Below are 20,663 nucleotides of genomic sequence, written 5' to 3' on the forward strand. Positions count from 1 at the left end.
ATGGGGGAATCGTACCTCTGTAACTGAGAGAAGAATTTTAAGTGTACCATAACATTTATTAACAAATTAATCCAGACAGTTCGCTGTAAAACTATTCCTATTTTACAGATAGGAAAGGAGAGGCATGCAACGAAGCTTAATTTAAACAAAAATGTCTTTTTTTTTTTAATACAAAATATTACTTGGCATTGCACTATGCTGAATCTTAGTTTCTTTCTTTCCATTCATATTCCTAATATCTTTGGGTAACTTTTTAAGTTATATTTCTGTCTCACTACTATTCCCACTGTACCATTTGTGAAATTTCATTGGCATGAGGCTTACTGCTTTCTTTCAGGTAACAGATGAATAATAATATGGAAGCTAGCACTCATCATTGTAGGACTCCATTATACTCCTAAATGCACTGTGATACATTGCCGTTTATCATTACAATTCCTCATAGGCACTAGAGTGTGATAGAGAGCAGTAAGATCCCAGTTCGAACAAAATGCCTACCATATTTAGGAAAGTATTTCTGCATATGCTTGACTTTTTAAGTATATACTTAAATTCCTTGCTAAAAGGGATTTTTTTTTTTTTTTTTTTAAATGGAGCTTTTTTATGTACAAGCTTGGACACCATTTGTGTGCTGTTGTATATTTAAAAATCCTCTTCATGCAAAACAAAAGACTGTCTTTGGGATAAAGCAGAATCCAGATGCCAGTTCTACTTCCAGCTTTCTTTAAAGAGTTAAGCAACCAGCAAACTTTCTTAGAGCAGATGCACATGTTTTCCACACGCTGCTGAATTCTGGAACGCGTTCGGCTCGAACCGATATTCCATTTTGCTTTCAACAAAAATCTGTCCTTGATTTATTTTTGTCAGGGCTTTTTAAAAGTAAAAGACCTTTTAGCAGACAAACTTTTAACAAGATAGACATTTAGTTCAATAGGAGAATTTTCTCGGTGTGAAAAATAAATTACAGGAAGGACTGTGCTTCAAAAAGATAATTAATAAAAACCTTCTGTGTGATGACAAATTTGACATCTTGTCTAACGTCTGGAAGATAAGAAAGTGCTTAGAATTGCACAGTTAGAATAAAATGTTCCATTTCACAGCAAGGCCAGGGCTCTGTCTTTATAATTATTTCAAAGAGAGTAAAGGTCACATTCTGTTTGCTAAGTTGATGTTACATGAGGCCTGTGTACCAGCCTTACAGAAGTTAACTTGTGGCATATTTAGATTTGTTCTCATTTCCAAGCAAACTTACACTGTCAGAAATCTGATAGGCTGAACATGTCTTTCGAACATACTGACAGAGTTGATGTCCAAAGCAGGATTTTTTTTTTCTTTCTTTTTTTTTTATAGCTCTGCAAAATATCAGTTGTAACTTCAAGATGCCAGATGCTGTGGGAGATCAAACTATGATTTGTCTCTTCTTTGCCATAATTATCTTTGGAAGCAAATTCATGTTTGTAATTAATTTTTAACCTGCCCTTTAATTATGTGAATTCGCCGGGATCATTTTTTTTTCCAATCTGGACTCATTGTGTAACTTTTGTTAATTCACTGCTTGTGTCCCGAGGTGGGAGTCTAGGAGGAGCGGCACACTTTATTCTGCATTTGCCTCTACTTGTGCATCCTCATTCAATGGATATGTGTCAATATTCAGTGATTCAACTGTGCAGGAAATGTACACATTTATTATTGCTATGATTCATCATTACTATGATTATGATTATTTTTGCATGCAAATGGTCTATTTACATATTCAGATAGCGAGATGGAAAGATAGCAAATGTTCATTGAATGTCCCACTTGCACACTTTTGAGTCCAGGCTTTGAAATATAGCATTAGTATAGTAATGTCCTCGGGCCTGAGTGACCTTTGGAGGACAGAGTAAGACCCTGGTGGCCGTATGCTCAGCTGGTGTAATCTTGGTGTATTTCCATTAGTTAATTGGTGTTCGATTGATTTGTGCCATCTCTCAATCTGAGGCTAGGCCGGCATATGGCTGCTAACTGAGCATAGCTGTGGATAAACATATTTGGAGTAAGGGCTGCAGCAGTTGTATGGGAAACCTGACAATATTTTAAAATGACTTAGACCTTGCTTGGCCTATTATCTGGCTCAGTCTCTTGTCTCTTTTGTAGTTTATTACTTTAACAAAGGGACAAATGTAGCGCAGGTCATTAAGGATGAGAAATGTGTCTATCTGCTACAGTTTGAACGCTGCCAACTCAATTGTCACGAAACATTCTGGCTACTGCACAAAGTCTGCGTGTACTTTTTAGCCAGTCTTTTACAGCAAGTCTCACTGATGCGAAATAGACTCCCCGAGAGTCTGTTTCTGTAAGAGGAAATGAGACCGACCAGGTGGAGATCCACCCTCCTCCTGCCTCAGAAGCCAACAGTGATTCTGCGGTGCAACAAGGGAGAAAAGCAAGTTACAAACTCAAGTAGTATTTTGATTCTTTAACAAGACCAAACCAGCGATGGCTAAGTAGGGAGCAGTGTGATCTTGGGCTGCTCACACTTCCGACTTGTCTTCTAAAGTCACGCTGCACTGGAAGGACGGTCTACGGTGGAGGAGGTTTATTTGCTAGAACAGTGTTCCCCCGTGCAGGAAGGATGAGGCCCTGCCTTACAGGCAAACAAAGGGTTTGTACTTAAGTCTTCACAGCTTGGGGCCATTTGTGTTCAAATCCCATAATAATATCTACCTTCTAAAGAGTGATGAAGGTTGTGTGCCCATTCCCATGTGTCCCTTACTTAATTTTTTTTTTTTCTATGTGTATCCAGTTGAAGGAGGCATTTTGGATCTGTTTAGTTTAATTCAAAGGGAACCATCACTTATTCTGCATCTCTGAAAGTCCATCCTAAAAGGAACTGAGTTGAGAATTGCAATAGCGTAATTAGGGGTCGGCAAGAGGCGTACCCACTCTGGCTGCCAAGTTAGGAAGGGCGCTGCATTTCCTCCCCTCTCCTCCCCACCCGAGTTCATGCCCTGGCAGCATACCAATGCACAGAGCCGACCATAGGGGCAAGTCAGCTTGTCTAGGGCCCCTGAACACTGCGCGGGTCTGTGGCACCCCTGCAAAGGGGAGGGGGGTCCCTGTGTTTCAGCCCTGCCCACCAACTCCAGGCAGGTCCCATGGGAGGGGCCATGCCCACTCTGCCCCAGCTCTGCAGGCCCCCCACCCCAAGTGCGGGGCCCAGGGTAGTTGCCTCGATTTTTGCCGTACCCCAGGTACAGCTCTGCCCATGCAGGTGACTCCAAAACGGGCACCGGCTGCTGCTGCTACTTTAACAACGGCGGGTGCATGCCAACGTGTGGCAGAGGCAGCCGCCGCAACAGCAACAGCTCTGCCAGGAACTGTTTCGAAATTCCCAGCATGGGTACAACCGGCGGCGGTCCTCTGGGAAAGGTGCGTCCCCCCGTGCTCTTGGAACGGCATATCCCCCTGCTCCTGGGAATACGTGCCTGCCCCCACTCGCAACTGCTTCCCCTCTGTTCTTGGAGCCACGTGCCCTCTCTCCTCCCGAGGGTTTCCCCGGGCGCCGATTCTGCTCATTTTGCCCAAAGGGAACTGCGGATTCCTGTGCAATTTTGACTTCTGAAAATTAGGATTGGAAAGCTAAATCTATCCTCCTCCCCCTCGTTTACTCGCCTCTTTGCCTTTTCCCTGATCTGTTTAACTTTTAAACTTTCCATAACTGGTTTTTCCACCCCCCGTCTCACTCCTTTCTCAAGCATTCTTCCTCCCTCTCTGCCATTTCAAACCTGCCAGGAAAAACAGCCTTTCAGCTTGTTTGTCTGTATTCAGTGATGGAACACAAACCTTCAGAAACCGAGATTGGCATTGTACCTATTTCCAGCCAATTTTATTTTGCTTTTAACCTCCCCCCCCCCCACACTTGCCAATGTGTTCCTGTGATGACAGGGAGCTTTGGTGATCACATACGAGCAGTGACACAAGCTGTATTTAACTTTAACCTTCAGATCCACCTCCAATATGATGCACACATTTCATTTTCAATCTTCGCTGGGGTAAACAACTTTTCGATTATGGGGAAACCAGGCAAACTGTGGCTTGAAGGTAAAAAAGAAAAGAAAAAAAAAAAAAGACATTTCCCATCAGCTACCAGAGTTTCTATAAAGGGAACTTCTGTGATGCAGCGTGTCACCCTTGAGTAGAGGACTTTCCCCAGCTGACAGCGATGCTTAATTTGATTCAACAAGTTGTTAAATAGAAAGTGTGCTTAAATTAAGCACATATTTATACAGTACTGTGTCTGCTAATGCCTGTAAGCATAAACTTGCAGCCCATTACTCCATTAAAGCTTACGCATGTGCTTAAAAACAAGCATGCGTGTGTTAGACCTTTTGGATTTGAGAACTTGTTGACTTGTAGAATTTTTTGCAGCTCTCATATCTGCCTATGTGTCCAAATCAAAGATTTTACCCAAAATGATGGTTAGCAAGTTTTAAAGGAAAGGTGTGCTGTAATGGATGTTCTTTTGGCTGAGTCCGAATCCGCTATCATTCACAAAACCCGGTGCGATCAATGAATAAGTGGATGTTAAAAGTACATTTCTTTTGTTTTTTCAGGTTCTGCTGCTTACGTTTGCAGAAGATTTAGGATGTGTCCCTGGATTCCAGCAAAAGGTTTTTCATATTGAACAGCCATCTGAATTCACAAAGGATCAACCAATTCTGAACTGTAAGGAATGTCATTTTCATATGTCAGTTTTGCAAAAAATCTGTATTAACCACAGTCTGTGTGTTCATGTTGCACCCTGACTCGATCAGCATTTTCTTTCTTCTGACAGGATTCAATGCACAGCTTTCATTGCTGTGCTACGGTAGCTCCCCCTGCTCCTTCTTTTCTCCGTAATCATGTATTTATACAGGTTTTGACTCTTTCTATGTATTAAAGTTGACAGTAGTCTGTAATTTTACCCATTGTGGTTCAACTGTTTACCTGGGAACTCAGAAGCACTTTCTGATTTTCCTTAAAGAGTTGCCTCTGGATTTTTTTTTCCTGTTCTCATGCCATCAGTAGTCGGAGCTTGGCTGCAGACAAGGCCCGTGATTTGCATTTCATTACAAATTCACTGTACAGGCATGATCTGAATTCAGGCTGGGGTCCATCCAAAACCCATTCAAGTCTGTGAGAACCTTTTCTGTAAATGTAATGAATTTTAGACCTGGTCTAAGATCATTAGGGATTAAAGACTTTTACCATCTTTTCTTTGACCTACTCCGTTCCCGTTATGCCAATCGCATTTCTAATGGCCCGGTGTCCACATCACAAACTGCACCATTAGGGCTGGCACTAACTCACAGCATCATAGCAGGTACGCTGGAGACTGAAATGGACTCTAGACATTTTTAAAATATTTCCACCCAAGAGTTAATTTGTGTGTGTCCCTTAATGAGGCAGTGTTGCAAAACTTGCGGTACTGCTGTTCACTATGTACCAGTGCTGTCTTGTGGATTTGGGACTTCTAGGCTGGCAACCAGTAGGTATACCACTGCCACACCCCACATGAATTTTATAAATCATTTTTAAAAGAACTTTTGACAGAAGTAGTAAATGACGTTATTTTGGCACCAACCAAGTGCAACAACTTTTTCCCGTGATTTCCATTACTAGCCACATGCTCTTAGTTACTTTGGGTTTGATTACTGACTGTTTAAAACAGATTATCGAGTCAAACCATTCACATGAAAGGAAGGTTTACTGTTTGGGTTAAAAACAACAAGCAACCAAATTCAGTTAAGGAATCATTTTTCCCTTCTTCCTTACCTATTTATTTAAGATTTATAATATTGTGTGCCAATGTTTTAGCCCTGTCGCAGTTTGCCAAGCTTCCTATTCATGGACTAGAATTTGTGCAGTGCTTTAAAGCTTGACTTGATTAGGAGCTCATTAAATCAAAAGAAGCCTCCTGTCAACTTTTAGAAAACTTGATATCAAGCTCTAAAATCCAGTTTTAATCGAGTGAGTGACATAGCAACTCAATTTCCATGTTCAAAAGTAATTTGAGTCATGAACTGTACTGCCTTTCAGTAATACTAAGGGCGTGTCCACATGTCACCCTACCGCAACGTTAAGTTACCATATGGATGCTATGTCACTGCAGCGATCACATGGGTCTTCACGTGATTGCCCAGTAAAGCGTGCCGCTACCGTGACATAGTGGCGAAATCTAACCATGTGCACCCAGCCTGCGCTATGCTTTAGTACTTCCAAAAGGAAGTACTAAAGCAACGTCACTGTTGGCAACGTGTAGATGCCCCCTAAAAAACCTTGACCGTTTTAAAAATGATTTTGAAGTAAAGCACAAAGCTAAGTTGCTTAATTTTTAGAGGTTCTGAGTACTTTTTTGGCTTCCATTAGCTACAAAGCTTCATTTCTCTTAACACAAGACCTGCAATTTATTGAACGGCCCTGTTGGGTTAAATCGAATGTGTGCTGGGCATAGCATGTGTTTAAACACCTGAAGATTTCCTGGCTCAAAAAACCAGTACTATTCATACGTAAAATTTTGATTAATAGAAATAACCTTGTTGTGTTTCCTTTGGCTCAGTCTGAATACTTCTTTATCTTAGCTGCGCGTCTGACCAAATCTCTGGCTTGTTTGTCCTCAGTCCGTTCAGCCATAGAAAGGACAAGCTGTGTAAGTCACTGTTGATTGGACTGCTCTGTGGTGACCCAGCAAATTGTACTGATGTGAAACTGACACAATAATTAAGTCGTCATCGTTAATATTAGGATGGGAGGAAGAACAGCAGGAGGTTGGAAATGTCTCAAAACAATCTTGGGAATTAAATTATTTTGATAATCAGACGCTAAATTGGCATAATATGTAATGTGCAACAAAAACTGTTTGTTGATGTGGGATTCTAGGTAATTCAATTGCCTAGAATCAGTGTGTCCAGGATATGGAAATATTAAAGCTGAGTATAGTTTGTTTATTCTGATCTTCAGCAGAATCAATATTTTGAATTGTGCCTGTCTGAATACACGTTGCATCATGCTGTTGCATTTTTTTTAATACCCATTACCCAAGAGCAGTGTAATTTAACAGTTGTATCTGAATGTGAGGCCCACTATGAGCGTGTAAATTAATAGAGCCAGTATGCAAAGCAGGTCTATAACAGTGATTGCCTTTGTAGTATTCAGTAAACCAAGAAGCTTTTAATTCTGCACTGAAGAGCTGGGAAACAATCGGTATTTGGGGGTTTTTTGATCTTTTTAATTTAAACAAGAATATATCATACATTCCATTGCCAAGGTTTCCCCCAGTAATTAGGTATGGGCTATAGCTGTTTCCTATGTATTTAGTAGTTAGCTGTAAATGGAGATATATTAATTATACATGGAACTTATTGGGAAAAGAAAAAAGAGGCCAAAGCTAGAGGCACTTATTTCTTTTTATTTGTACTCTTGCTGGAACAATAAAAAAGTTAGCAAACTTTTAAATATCTTCTGCTGAGAAATGCAATAAATACAGGTAGAGAATAAAAAAAATAAGAGAACTGTAGCTTTTTAGCTGCATGAGAACTGTTGTCGAAGGCTACCAAAGGAAAGGGATATTTATATTAAAATATATAAAACATAATCTAAGCCAAGAAATGGAAACCTGAAAAATAACATGGGATGGAGATTAAAAGCCCAGGTGAAGGAAGACAGATTACGTTGGAGCTAATCTGGGTGGATTCACCCTAAAAATTAAAATCACTTTGGATCAATTCAAAAGAATATATTTCCACTAAGTTAAAAAGAGCAAGTTTATTTTTGTGCTTTTAAAAACATTTTACTTTAATAAAATTTGAAGTGAATTTTGAAGCAAAACATGATTCTTTTAAATTAAAAAACTGTTTTGTTGTTAGTACATTTTCAAAGGAAATATTTCATTTCTGTGATTTACTTCTGTTTGGTTGACTGAAAGAATTTGGCAAGTTCTATACATATTTTGTACAATGTTTTTGTTCAACAGAAATCTGTATTTTTTTTTTTTTTTTTAGTGAAGATAGAATTGGCGGGGGGAAAAAAAATTGCCCAACTCGGCTCTTCGAAGCAGTTTCTAAATTGCAACAGGAATTCATGAAAAGATCAGGTCCAAAACCCTGGTCCTTGAAGTGAAGTGAAATTTCATGTCCTCCTTTACATAGTTCACTAAACTGTGGTAACCTTTACCAGTTTACTTGAGTCAATTTTAAGGTTCACTTGGAACCTGGGTGAAGAGTGAACAAAAACAGCTTTCTTCAGGCATTTTTTCGCATTAGTGCAGACTCGACGATTTGTTTGGTCAATTCTGTGTCTTCAGTTGAAAAGACGGTTATTGTTCGTGTTGGCTTTTTAGTCAGCGTGGAGTCTACAGATGGCCTGGCATCAAGTGTCAGCTATGGAAAAATGAGAATAACCATATAGGTCAAAGTCAGTCTTGGTATTATCCTTCTGTAATAAACCTGATAAATAATTTGAAATGGGGGTTTGATGATATCAGTAGAGTAGAAAACATATTCTGAAATGGTCAAGCTGGGCATTCAGAACATTTTTTTTCCCAGTTTGCTTTCTCACCCTTAAAAGGATGCAGCATGCACTGGTTCCAAGTGCTGAGAGGTGTTGCGCATAGGCTTAGCTTGTCATGACCATTGGCAAAGTATGTAGTTTGTGTTCAGAGTTGTGAGATTCTGCCAAAGAATGGTTGTAACACTATATCCAGGAGCCAGGGCAGAGATGAATATTAGGTTGGAAGCTCTCTCTTTATGTGAGCTACGTATGGTAGGCACAGTTTCAGAAGAATAATAGCTATTGGCCAGAAAAATGGGATAAGGAAAGGGTGTGAATTAAATGCATGTGGTGCATAAGGAGAATAGAATTAGGTGAACATAAGAGTGTCTCTGTTGCATCTCTAGCATGATCCAGCAGGGATGCTCCTCAGCACGCTTGCCTATCCACTCATATGCTGCATCTCAAAATGTGCTGGTGAAACTGCCTTCCAGACAACTCTGTGATCATCCCTGAAATGCTGGTCATGGGTATGCTTTAAAAGTGCCACCAGAGTGGTTTGTGCAGCATACTCCAGGGTGGGTATATATGAGCAGGAGAAGGTGAATGGGGTGTGCAGGTGAATGGGGTATGCTTGGCCTTCTGGCCTACCCTGTGGATAAGAAGACATGCAGAGAAAAGGTCACTGGTATCTTCAGTACCTGAGTCCCACCCTTTCTTCCATTCATCAGTGGAACTAGGCCTGTGGGGCTCGGGATAGAAATTATACATAAACTGTTGTAAGTGATTGGAAACCAGTTCAAAGGTGCAACATGACAGAAGTTCAATGCACATAAACTGCCTTCAAAATGGCCAAAACTGGTTTAAGATGAACCTGAATGAATGTAGTATCAGACTTAATGTTTTTTTTTTAATATTAAATCAGTTTCTTGAACTTCTGTCCCAGATCCTCTCCAGATTCAAGTTAACCAGCTTCCCAGGAGACTTTGCACCTCCTCCACAAACCTCCTTTCACAGGGTGGGTGGGCTAGTCTTGGCCCAAGCTGTCTGCTTCAGCCAAGCAGGGAAGTGTGCTCTAGCACCCTCCAGCTTCTGGCCTGGGCCACTGCAGGGATGTGCCTGCATTTCTGAAATCAGAAGCAAATGTCTGTTCACTTGCTTATCAGTTCAACCTATGCAGTTTAGACTAACCTGGGAAGACTGAATTGATTCAGCCTTGAGCTTTTTGACTGTCTGTACTTAGCCTAGAAGCATTTTGCTCAGTCACCTTCCATTCTCCCTTTTCAGTCAGGGTTGTGAGCATAAATATTTTAATATTTGATGATCGTCTGGAATTATAGATTCTCAGTTTTCATCAAGAAAAGTCAGGGAGGGTGGGAGAAGTTTCTGGTCTTCAAGCTTGCAGGAAAAAGAATGATATGAGGTGTATTGTAAAGGCTCAGAAACTAAAAGACAAAGTCCTCCCTGCCCCAAACAAAACGAAACAAAAATACAGAAATGTAAATGCAACACAAATTTTGCTTTGTTTTTCTTGGCATTTTTAAATATTTATTCTTGATCTTTTGGGGCCATGTAATGATTTATGACTGCTTGCTCTTGTAGGGTTTCGACTAAAAAATAAAAGTTAGAATGCAGCAGGCCAGATAATGTAGTTGGTAGGAAGCTCTTGGATTCGAAGAGTTATACTTGTGTTGTTTCTTACCTCCTTATTAACTGGTGCCTCTATTTCTAGCCACTCTTTAATGCTCACTAAAGAAATGTTTTTGCTGCTTTGAGGAAACCATCTGGATTTGTGCTCAGCCTCTTATCGGCTTTTATGTTTAGGTAGCAAACTGCCAATTTCACTTCTTCCTCTTTGGTCATCACTACTTCCTGCTCTATTGTGTATACATGGCATTCTTCCCATTATTTTCCCTGAGATCCTGTTGCAATTTTCTTAGCTGCCATCCCTTACACTCGAAATGAACTGGTTTTTTTTTATTGATTTATTATTACTTAACAGCTACCACCAGAACTTCTTCAGACTTTATTTTCCTAATTTTTTATCCAATGCATTTTCCTATAGATCCTTTCTGATCAGATTGCAAAACTCCCTTTCCTTACCTAAATCTCTCTCTGTTCTGATTTTTGCACCTTTCACTAGCACGCTCTCTTTTGTTGAGATCATTCTTAGTAAGCTGTCATGTTCAAAACACTGCTTCGAACTTTCTCTAGAGCATGCATTCGAAGGGCTCTTTCATTTAAGAGTTCCTAGCATAACAGAAAACACCTTAACAAAAGAAATTATTTTAGAAAAGACCTTTCCATGAGCAGTTTAAGACTTGGAATGATTTTTTGTAAACAGTTTTGTTTAGCCAAGTATTTGGTATCCCAGAACCTCTATCTGAATTTAGTAGAGAAAAAAAGTGGGGGTTGCATTCTAGTTCTTCCACACTGGGTATATTTTTAAGATTGTCAATCTGATGCATTTTTCACTCTTCACTAAATACGCAGTCTAGTTAAGTGCTAAGATGTGGTCCCCCTATGGGATGCCATTGTAGAACATGCTGCATCATGGGAGCACTGTTTTCCTTGCCCCCTCAAAGCACTGTTCAATGGGGGAAGTGAATTGCTCTAGGCCTAACCAAGGCACCTGCTGCATAATAGAACACCAGCTCCTTTTTAGATGGGTGATGTACCTGCAAACTTATCACTCGTTCTCCGCTCTCACTTTCTGTGGCTGAGTAGTGTCAACCACAATATAGCCCTCATTGGACTGAAGATATACTACACACATGTAGTTTGTCCAGAGCCTGCACTGGAATGGGAGTGTTACTTTCAACTGGGTGGGTAGTTGCTCATGTTACCTGGGCATTGTTTAATCTTTTTTTGTAGCAAACTGCCAGTGTGAGGAGCCTGGGGGTGTTTTGCCAGCTCCAGGGGCCTGGCAGCCGTCTGCAGATTGCAGAGGCTTTGGCCCAGCTGTGAGCAGTAACCCTAATTGCAGCCTGCTCAGGAGGACTGAGCCAGCTGAGGGAGATAAGTAGCAGTCACAGGAAGTCAAGAAGCTCCCAGAAAGAGAAAACTAGACGGAGGCTACCAGAAGGAGCCAGGGAAGAGAGGTCTATAGGGTCAGGTGGAAGTGGAAACAGGGAGATGCAGCTGAAGAGACCGTAGACCTGGGACAGCGAGTGATCTTAAAGAGTGAGATACACCTGGGAGAGCAGAGTCCGGCTCCTAAGAGCTGGAAGCTGGGAATGGGAGCTGAGAATGAGTCAGAGACCACCTGGGAAGGAGGATGGTGTGTGGCCAGAGCTCCTTCTCAAGGACTGGGAAAAACTCAGCACCATGAGTTAACCCTGGAGGGTCTGGGTGGATGGTTGATATTAAGTACAGACAGAAACGATTGTGGGAAGTATTAAAGACTGGGAACAACTTTTTGAGCTGAGCAAATCCCCAAACCTGCTCTATTCTTCCTGTAGATTTCCAAACCCATCCTTCAGGTAATGTCACTAGAGTTATAATATAGTACCATACTTTGCAGTCAAATATGCAAGATTGCAGTTTCCTCGATTGGGTGATCAGTTACTTAATTTAATTACAGTATTTAGACTTTTTGCCAGCTTGCTTGTGGCGTTCAAACGCTTTCCTTCAGCCATCTCATCTTAGTCAAGCTAGGCTGGCAGGTCACTCGTAGTGACAATGGTCCGCCCTGCCGTGATGATAGAAAGTTCCTAACCAGCTCCATCAGATGTGGAAATGTACTTGTGTTACATTAATCATGTTTATACTTAACATACATGAGTCGTGGCTTTTTGGGGTATTTTTAATTGACAATAAATCAAATAGTACACTTGAAAAATGGAGGCAATTAACAAAAAGGCATTGGGTGATGTGTCTTGCATGCTAAACTAGGGAATACATTGCCAGTGATTTAAATGTCAAAACAAAGGCAGTTTTGACCCTTACTTGAAAAGCTTTAATTTGGATGTTAATTAATGGCTGACCTCTTCTGTCTCTTACGTGATAGATTGCATGTTTCAGAGCTTGAGATACTTCAGAACCGGGCCTTTGCCTGTCCATATTCAGGCATTTTCTTTTTATTTTGTGGATTCTAAGTGTGGCTTTCCTTCCCATCTGGAAATCTTAGCTTTGTTTACTTACGTGGCTCGTGATGCTTTAGCAAATTCATCATAGATGCTTAAAGGTGTTTCTGCTGTAGTTAAGGAAAGCTGCGGTCTTCCATGTGTTTCCATTTCTTCAAGTCTCAAGTGGTATTTTCATTGCCTACAGGAATTAAGACCACCAAAGAAGATACTTTTCATTACAGTAATATCATGTTATCAACATAATCTGTTTCTCCACTTCTACAGCACAACAGTTGCCAGTGATTACTATTTAAATAGACAAACATGCAAAGGTTTGGGGCTGGGGGAGTTCACTTCTCCTCCTCAATAACAAGCAGTTTAATTTGTAGAGGTGATCCTTTGTAGTTATCGTTTCATCCTATTAGCTATTCCAGAAGCCATCAGTCTTCCCTGCTATTTGTCTCAAGTATTCAGCAGAACTGTCAATCACATGAACCATTCCCCCATCTCCACCTTTCGGGCCCATTTGTAGAGCATGGCAACCCATTCCAGCACCAAACAGTCTGCAAAGCCCAGTGCAATCTCTCCAGCATGGAAAGATTTACAGAGAAGAATTTAAATTTAAATAAATAGTGTAGTTATATAATAATGAGAATGAATGCTGGTAGTTATACTAGAAGTTTTGCACAAAATTTCTACCAGCTTAAGCAAAAGACTAATTTACGCCAATAATTTCAGGCATGACAAACTATGTGTAGAGGCACACTTGATAAGTCCTGAGTGTGTAGCTATCAACTGATTGGGTATCTTCTTTAATGCATCATCCTTTCTGGAACACACAGATATAAATTAAATGTATTGAACACCTTCTGTTTACTTGGCATTTACACTTTGGATTGATGTGAACACATATTTGGACTCCTGCATAAAATGATATGAATGCTAGCTTACTGTGTGTGTGTAGGACAAGTGAGTGTGTGTGTGTGTGTGGGGTGGGGAGAGTATGTTGTAAAAATACAATCTTCACTATGAAGCTATAGGTATGGCGTGCTCAATATATGTATATATATAAAGGGAACTCTTCTAAGTTGTATATGTCAGTTAGATGCCTAAATCTCATTGCTTTCAATGGAGCTGGTGTCTGACCTCTGTTTGTGCCTTTGGGACATTGATGTCTTTTCCACATGGATACTTGCATACATATTCCACATGGATAACATGCATAGAAATGTCTGTTATACATCCACAGAATTAAGAGAGAAACAGTCTCAGTGTAGATAAATTGGTACAGATGCATCTCCAGATATCTCTATGTAACTACACCAAAATAATACATCGTCTAATCAGCTCTTTCCACATTTGATAAAAATAAAACAAAAGAAATCTCATGGTTGATGATTGCCAGGTGGTCAGGCAGTTGCATTGCAAACAGTGAATGTCAGCTTATTAACAGGACCTAGGGGGAAATGAATTTTAAAATAGCTTTTGTTTGATTATTTTATGCATATTCATTTAATTTAACTAAAAAAAAGTTTTTTAAAAAAAGAGGTTGTGTATTATACTGAACAATGTGAAAGAATTAATTAGTCTCTGCAAAACAGCTCCAGGGCTGAGTCAAAACCTCAAAGGGTATAGCTGCTGCCTTTTTTGAAGCTGGAAGACAGCTCTTGAAGAACCACTGAGCAAAGCCATCGGTAGTAAAAATGGAATCTGTTCATTTTATCGTAAAATTTTTATAACTGTTCTGAGGTGGAGAAAAATCAAAATATAAGCCACATTTTATGTGTTTATCCACCTGCTTCTATAGGGAAAACCTGACTGCCCAGGCATAAGTAAAAGTGATTTGACTGGGACAGTGGCCTCCAATCACTCTTTAGATTATGAATTTAGGTGATTAGAAAGTAGCAAATTACTTGATTTGTTTCTGTACCTATGCTTGGCGTTGTCCTGTTTTACAGATAACAGTTTCTTGAATTATGTCAGGGCTTTGGTTGGTTGAAACAGGCCGGCTGTTTCTAATAGTAAGCAGTTGGTCATTGATTTAGACTATTAGCAGGTACGTCAGCTGCTCAGTGCAGTGAAAAACCTTCTATTAATTATGTTCCCATGCACTTCTAATGGCAGACTTTTCTATCTAGTTGGCACTTCCAAACTGAGCATCAGATTAATTGATATATAATTCCCCAAACTGATTTCTAGCCACTCAGTTTGCAACATAGTGCCAAATATTATCTGCCACCTCTTGTTCTTCAAGTGAACTGAACACTTCTGAATTCCAAATTGTCTTAATCCTTTGGGAAGAAATATATGTAGCTTATTGTTTGATAAGCAAATGATTCGGTGCAATTCACCTGCAAACAGTTATTAATTAGAGTGTGAGGATATAAGGAGATGCTGCTAAATGAAGTGGATCAGTTGTGCTGGGATGTTCTGGCACAGCTGATCGGCTTCATTGGGTAAGCACGTTGCCTGTTGCCCGGCCTGCTGGTCCTGCAGGATAACAGGCAGTGTGTCCCCCCACCTTACAGAAGCATGCCCCCAGGCATTGCCAGCGTGTCTATGTAGGCAGGGATAGCCCCTGGAGATAGCCCCAGGAAAGCAAGACACTTTTGGGGCCTGAGGTGCCTGATCCTGTATGGCAAGTCCCAGGGCGTGCAGGAGTGGGCTCAAGCCCTTGGGACCCTTAACAAGGACAGCTGGCCAGTGCAGGCAGCTCCGGGCTGCTCACACTCTCTCACGCCACGAAGCAAATAAACGTGCACTGTGAAAAAGTGACCTGGATTATTACGGCCTTTTGTCACGGTCACAAACAAAGGCTTTTCTGGTGCAACCAAAAGGCATGGGTATCGTTTTGCTTTTGCTTTGTGCCACCATAAAAATGGTTATGGTGGCACAAAGCCAACATCTGTTTCCAGACTAGCTAACATCTGCTTGATGGTACAATTGGGGACATGAGTTTGGGCTACAGTTGGCAACTGAGGTCCTGCTATCCACTCACCAGGATTAGTCCTCTTTTGTTAGAGGAGGTCGTAGGTCAAAACTTCTGAACAGCATTGGGGCTGACTAGCAAGCAATGGATTTTGAGCACCGTAAGGAGAAAGGTAAGATGAGAGAACAGCTATCCCTGAATTGGCAAATAATTTATTCGTCAACTGCTTGAGCCAAGCAGTCTAAAAACGCGGTCTTCTTTCAAATACAGAGGTGATGTTGGGATACCTTTTACAATGAAGATGGGTATTCCCTAGGGCATTGAACCTCGATGGGGTGACTGCTGCATATCCTATAAGTACCTCTAGCTTTGATTGTTCCCAGTATCACTCTCTAGGAAGTGGGACACAAAAATTGCCTGGCTCTGATCTCATTTCTTGAGGATCTACAATTCATAGTTTTATATTTCTGGAGGAGTTACGATATTTTTAATTTGAGAATCTTCTTAAATACACCCTTCAAAGGAGCTGGTAGATAGTAGATATTTTCCATTAAATATTCAAAGCAGTGCACAGGGATTGAGTAGGAATTAATGGGAGTTGGTGAGGCTAAATCTCTCTGACAATATTGGGGTTTGATTCTGGCTTATCAAAAGTTAACAATATTTTTGAGCATATTAGCATGCTCTGAAATTATGCCAATCATCTAATTTGCTGTTGTTTAAGATCTTTTTTTGTGTTCAGCCAAACCAAGTTATTTGAGATAAGCCTTTAGCTTTTCTAATATGATTATTTTAAAGTTTTAAATGCTTCTGCTTTTTAAAATAACCCTGCCTCTTTTGACTTACCGACATTAGGTGAAACAAAAACAGACAAAGAACCCCACCCCCAGACAAAATACCGTAAGTCTTTTTCCAGGTTTAGGGCAGCTTCTGTCCAGATATATCTCTTTAAACCCTTTGGTGCACCTGCCTTTTCAGCATTAAGATTTATAAATCTCTATATGTTTCTATTAGCTGACTTCCCTTTTTTTTTTTTTATGTAGTTGGAAATAGCAATCTGATATAAAAAGACTCCTTTCCACCATTTTTTTGTTGTTGTTATTGTTGCTTTATTTTTTGGAGAACGAGACTACACAACAGTGACAGTAAATTTGTAAGTTCCTGTTGACGCATGGTAGGTCAAACACTTTTCTTTTTAATTCAGTTTTTTCTCCTAGCTAGAGGCCGGTATTATGCCTTTGGTCCTACATCTCAGCAGTAAAAACGATTCAGTTCATCCCCTCTGAGTTTGCCATCTGGCAATGAGAGGCGATGCAGGTAGAATTTTATGGATTGCTTCTCACTTTGACATGCCGGTCTGAATACTGATATGTATTTTACCCACACACACTTGTTTCACTACAAATAGGTCAGTGTAACGGTAGCCACTCTATTTAGAGCATATTATACTTTGCAATTTATTTTGCAAGATTAAGCATGAAAATGTTTTTTCCCCTGGGAACAATTTGCCTTGAGGGCAGGGGGGGAGAGGGAATTTCATTAGAAACTTGTTCTAGGTTTCAGGCAGACTTGAATTTGTCTGTAGGAAATGGATTCTCCCCCCCCCCCCTCAATTGTTTGTTTGCCAAAAATCTCGATGGAAAGTTTTCAAGCTAGAGAAGTACTCATCAAAGTACCAGAAAGCAGGATAGTATTTACAAAACCCAGATGAGTCGAAATTAGCTGGGGACCCTTTGGCCAGGAGCCCTAAAGGCTCACTCTTGACAACTGTTGTCAGACCGGGAGAGAGCCGCCCCAGTGCTGCGGGAGTGCTCTGCATAGTCTGAGGCCGTACGGAGAAGGGAGCCAACAGCTGGGATTCCTGGATGGGCCAAAGGATATGACTGAAGAAACCAGGCCTGTATTTTGCTGGTCTGTCTTTCAAAACTCTGCACTGGCCTGAGAGCGCTTCACGGTGCTAGGCTGAACAGAGGTGGCTTTGGGGTGATTTGAGCTGACGATACAGATTGTAGCTGCTCCACTTGCCGGATGCAATAAATGCCTTGCTACTGCAGCATCAGAGCTGTTGTTGCTTCAGGTTGGATTAGTAGCAGCTATCAAGTGCTTCTGTGGCAAGCGACAGACTTTCCCAAATTTAGGATTCTGCCAACTCTGGACAGCAAGTTGTATGGTGGGGGGAGCTGGCTAATACTTGATTGCAGTTTTGTCTAGGGGCCTTGTTGCACAGGACTGGTAGGGCATGTTAACTGCGCTTAAAATGCAAGCATCGGTGCGCTGAAGCAGCAAAACGCAAGCGGGGAGATGTATAAAATAAAGAAGTACGGTTATATTGGAGAAAAATTAGGACTTTTACCACGAGGAGTATTTCCAGGTTGCATTAAGTGTCACGTTCAACTACTGTATGTGCAATTGGTGGTCTTCATCCAGCCATGACATCTGCCAGGGACCCCGCTGCTGTACCAAGCCTCTGTGGTTGGTTCCAGCCCCAGCACCACACTGGAGCCAGTTCAAGACTCTGGTGGGGTGTCAGGCTGGGACCAGCAATCGGTGAACTGTGTATGAGAGATCATGTTAGAGAGTGTGTTAGGGGGTCATAATAAACATTACAGTGTGACTACCATCTAATACTTACTAGGAGTGCCTGCACGTGAAATGAATGTGAATGAATAAACTCCGGTGCATACTGGGCTGGAGTTTATTGCTCCTGGGCACAATGTCTTCATGTGCATCATTGATGACTGGACTCCGGGCTGGCAAGTGGGATTGTATGGGCTCTCAGGTGTACCCAGGAGTGAGTAACTTAGTTTTTCTAGGTTTCTGGCTAGGGACTTGGGCCAGGTGTATTTGGTTGGTTGTAGAATAGAGGGGAGGGATGGAGGGAGAAATCCCTTTCTTACTACAGGTAACTGCAGATTGGACCAATACTGCGACCCTTGAGGTGTGTTGCTCAGAGCTGCGTTTTCTGCATGCTGCACAGGGTTTTCAAATCCCATTTTATTTCTTTCAGTGTAACAGGTTTTATAACCTTCTGGAAAGCTTCTTGACACTCCTGTTGAGAAGGATGCACAGTCCTTTATTCTCATTTGTTCAGATTTAAGCACGAATATAATCTGTCCGAGCTCAAGTTGTGCAGTGTGGTGCAGGAGTGCAGTTGCATGTTAAGTCATGGCTGGCAGACTCGAGCCATGAATCTGATGGAGGTACCCTGGGGACTCTGCATACAGATAGTGCTGCGACTCCTTGGCTAGCTTGGGGTATGCCGATGGAGGAAAAGGTTGTCGTTGGCCCATGCTGTGGAAGTGCAGCTGCCAATCCAGTCCTTGGTCCACTGACCGCTGTTTTAAAGCTACCATAATTTATACCTGGGGATTGGATCTGGTTGCATAGAAGGGGTTCAGAATTTGTTTGTTCAAGTATGAGCTGTATATCACTTTTTATATCCTTTCTCCTCAGTTATACACAAGCATTTCAGCTGGATCTCAACATTTAGGAGACTGTAGCTTACCTTGTTCGCTTATCCTTTTTGCAATTTGTATTGAAACATCGACAATTGGATTATGCAATATGGGCAGATTTTTAATTTCCAGTGGAGTGTAGTTGTTCTGCACACTGTATTGATTCGAAAAGAAACACAGTGTATTTATGGAATGCATTATGATGTGGGGGTTGGATTTATATTAGCTTCTATTGTGCAGAAATGAACTAGTGGCAGTCGAAAATCTCCATGGTTTGCTAGAAAAACAAATAATCTCATGGTTACAACTAGAATTCCTGCAGGCTTTATTGAGATGAAATTTTAATTACAGTGCCAACCTTCTCCTGAACTCATAGAATAACACAGTAGGGAGAAAACTGTAACTTGGTTTTTCTAAAACAATAAAGCCAAACTACATAAAAAGAAAATTCAAACTTTGAAAAACAAATAAAGTGGGCGATACTGAATGTGGAATTATAAATACAGTAATGGAACTAAAAAGCTTGCATGCTATACTTAGGAAAATGATTTTCAAAAACACAACAGCAAAATCCACAGCTACTAGTATTGTATACAAAAAGTTTGCTGGCAGTGCTCTGTTTTCTAGCAGGCAGCTATTCTGCTCATGTAAAAAGTGAATGCTACAGTTGGCACTAGTTGGTACAATCATTTTGGGTAGTTTCAACCGAGAAGCTGGGTATAATTGTTTTTGGTAGTTTCAACAGGTCTTAGAGGGGGTTCCCCTTTTATTCCAAAAATTTTTTTTTCCAGCCTAGATTGCACTAGGAGCCCTAAGAGACGTGCTGGGGTATGAAATGCAGTGCCTGCTTTTATGGGTAAACATCAGTCTCCAGGGCTGTCGATCCCAGAACTGTCAAATATTGTCGGTGCATCTCGTTTTTATCCATTTCACGTGCAGGCGTTTTTATTCTTTGGCTTGCACTATTTCTCCTGAAGTTTGCTTTGCCTTATAAACCTGCCAGTTCCTGTGGAACCGCCCTCCCCAAAGGAGAAGATATTGAGATCTTTTGGTGGGTTCTGCTCATCTGTCCCTATTATGAAGAAATAAGGACCTTTCCAGATTAAAGTCTTGTGAATAAGCCAATATTGTTTTTTATGACACTGCTACAAAGTGCTCTTTCCTCTGTTGTACAAGCCAAAAGGGTGATGGGGTTGGGGAAAAAAAAAGAGCAGGTGAGTGAGAACAGCACCTATATCTTGTGCTCCTCGAAGATGTGCTTCATGTGATGTACTATAGTTCACAGTATAACATCTAGAGGAAGGGGACTAGTTTGTAAGAGTCGCTGTTTAATGATTGTTGACTCGCTTTTTGTAGTGAGCATTTGGGAAAGGCCTGAATGAGGTCAAAGTAACAAAATAGGTGTCTTCCCCTAGAGGTACTTAATATACCCTGGTGTGTCTACATCAAATACTAAATCAATGCGCGTAGTAATGACGCTACTGCCCAGTAGTGCTAGTGCATGGGTTTTTACATTCACAGTAGCCTAGTGCTATTGCACACTAGCATATTAGCACAAGTTTTACCTGGCACACTACTGTGCAGTGTAATTAGGCTACTGTGCAGTTAGTATCTTGTGTAGACTTGCCTCCCGGTGTATAAAGTAGCACTTTTGACCAGCTATATGTACAGTCATAAATGTTAGAAGGTGGCAAAGCACTTGGG

At 41.0% G+C, this 20,663-nt stretch overlaps 1 protein-coding gene across 1 annotated transcript in view; it reads left to right on the top strand.

Moving 5' to 3' along the window:
* The window catches only part of CDH13 (cadherin 13), a 758,015-nt gene that overhangs the window by 131,248 nt on the left and 606,104 nt on the right, over nt 1-20,663 (top strand). Inside the window, exon 2 of the mRNA XM_019535944.1 lies at nt 4,596-4,707. Within this exon, the coding sequence (XP_019391489.1) occupies nt 4,596-4,707 (112 nt within the window). The remainder of the gene's footprint in view (nt 1-4,595; nt 4,708-20,663) is intronic.

The sequence above is a fragment of the Crocodylus porosus genome, unplaced genomic scaffold (genome assembly GCF_001723895.1).
Source record: "Crocodylus porosus isolate Cpor-Errol unplaced genomic scaffold, CroPor_comp1, whole genome shotgun sequence".
Taxonomy (NCBI): domain Eukaryota; kingdom Metazoa; phylum Chordata; order Crocodylia; family Crocodylidae; genus Crocodylus; species Crocodylus porosus.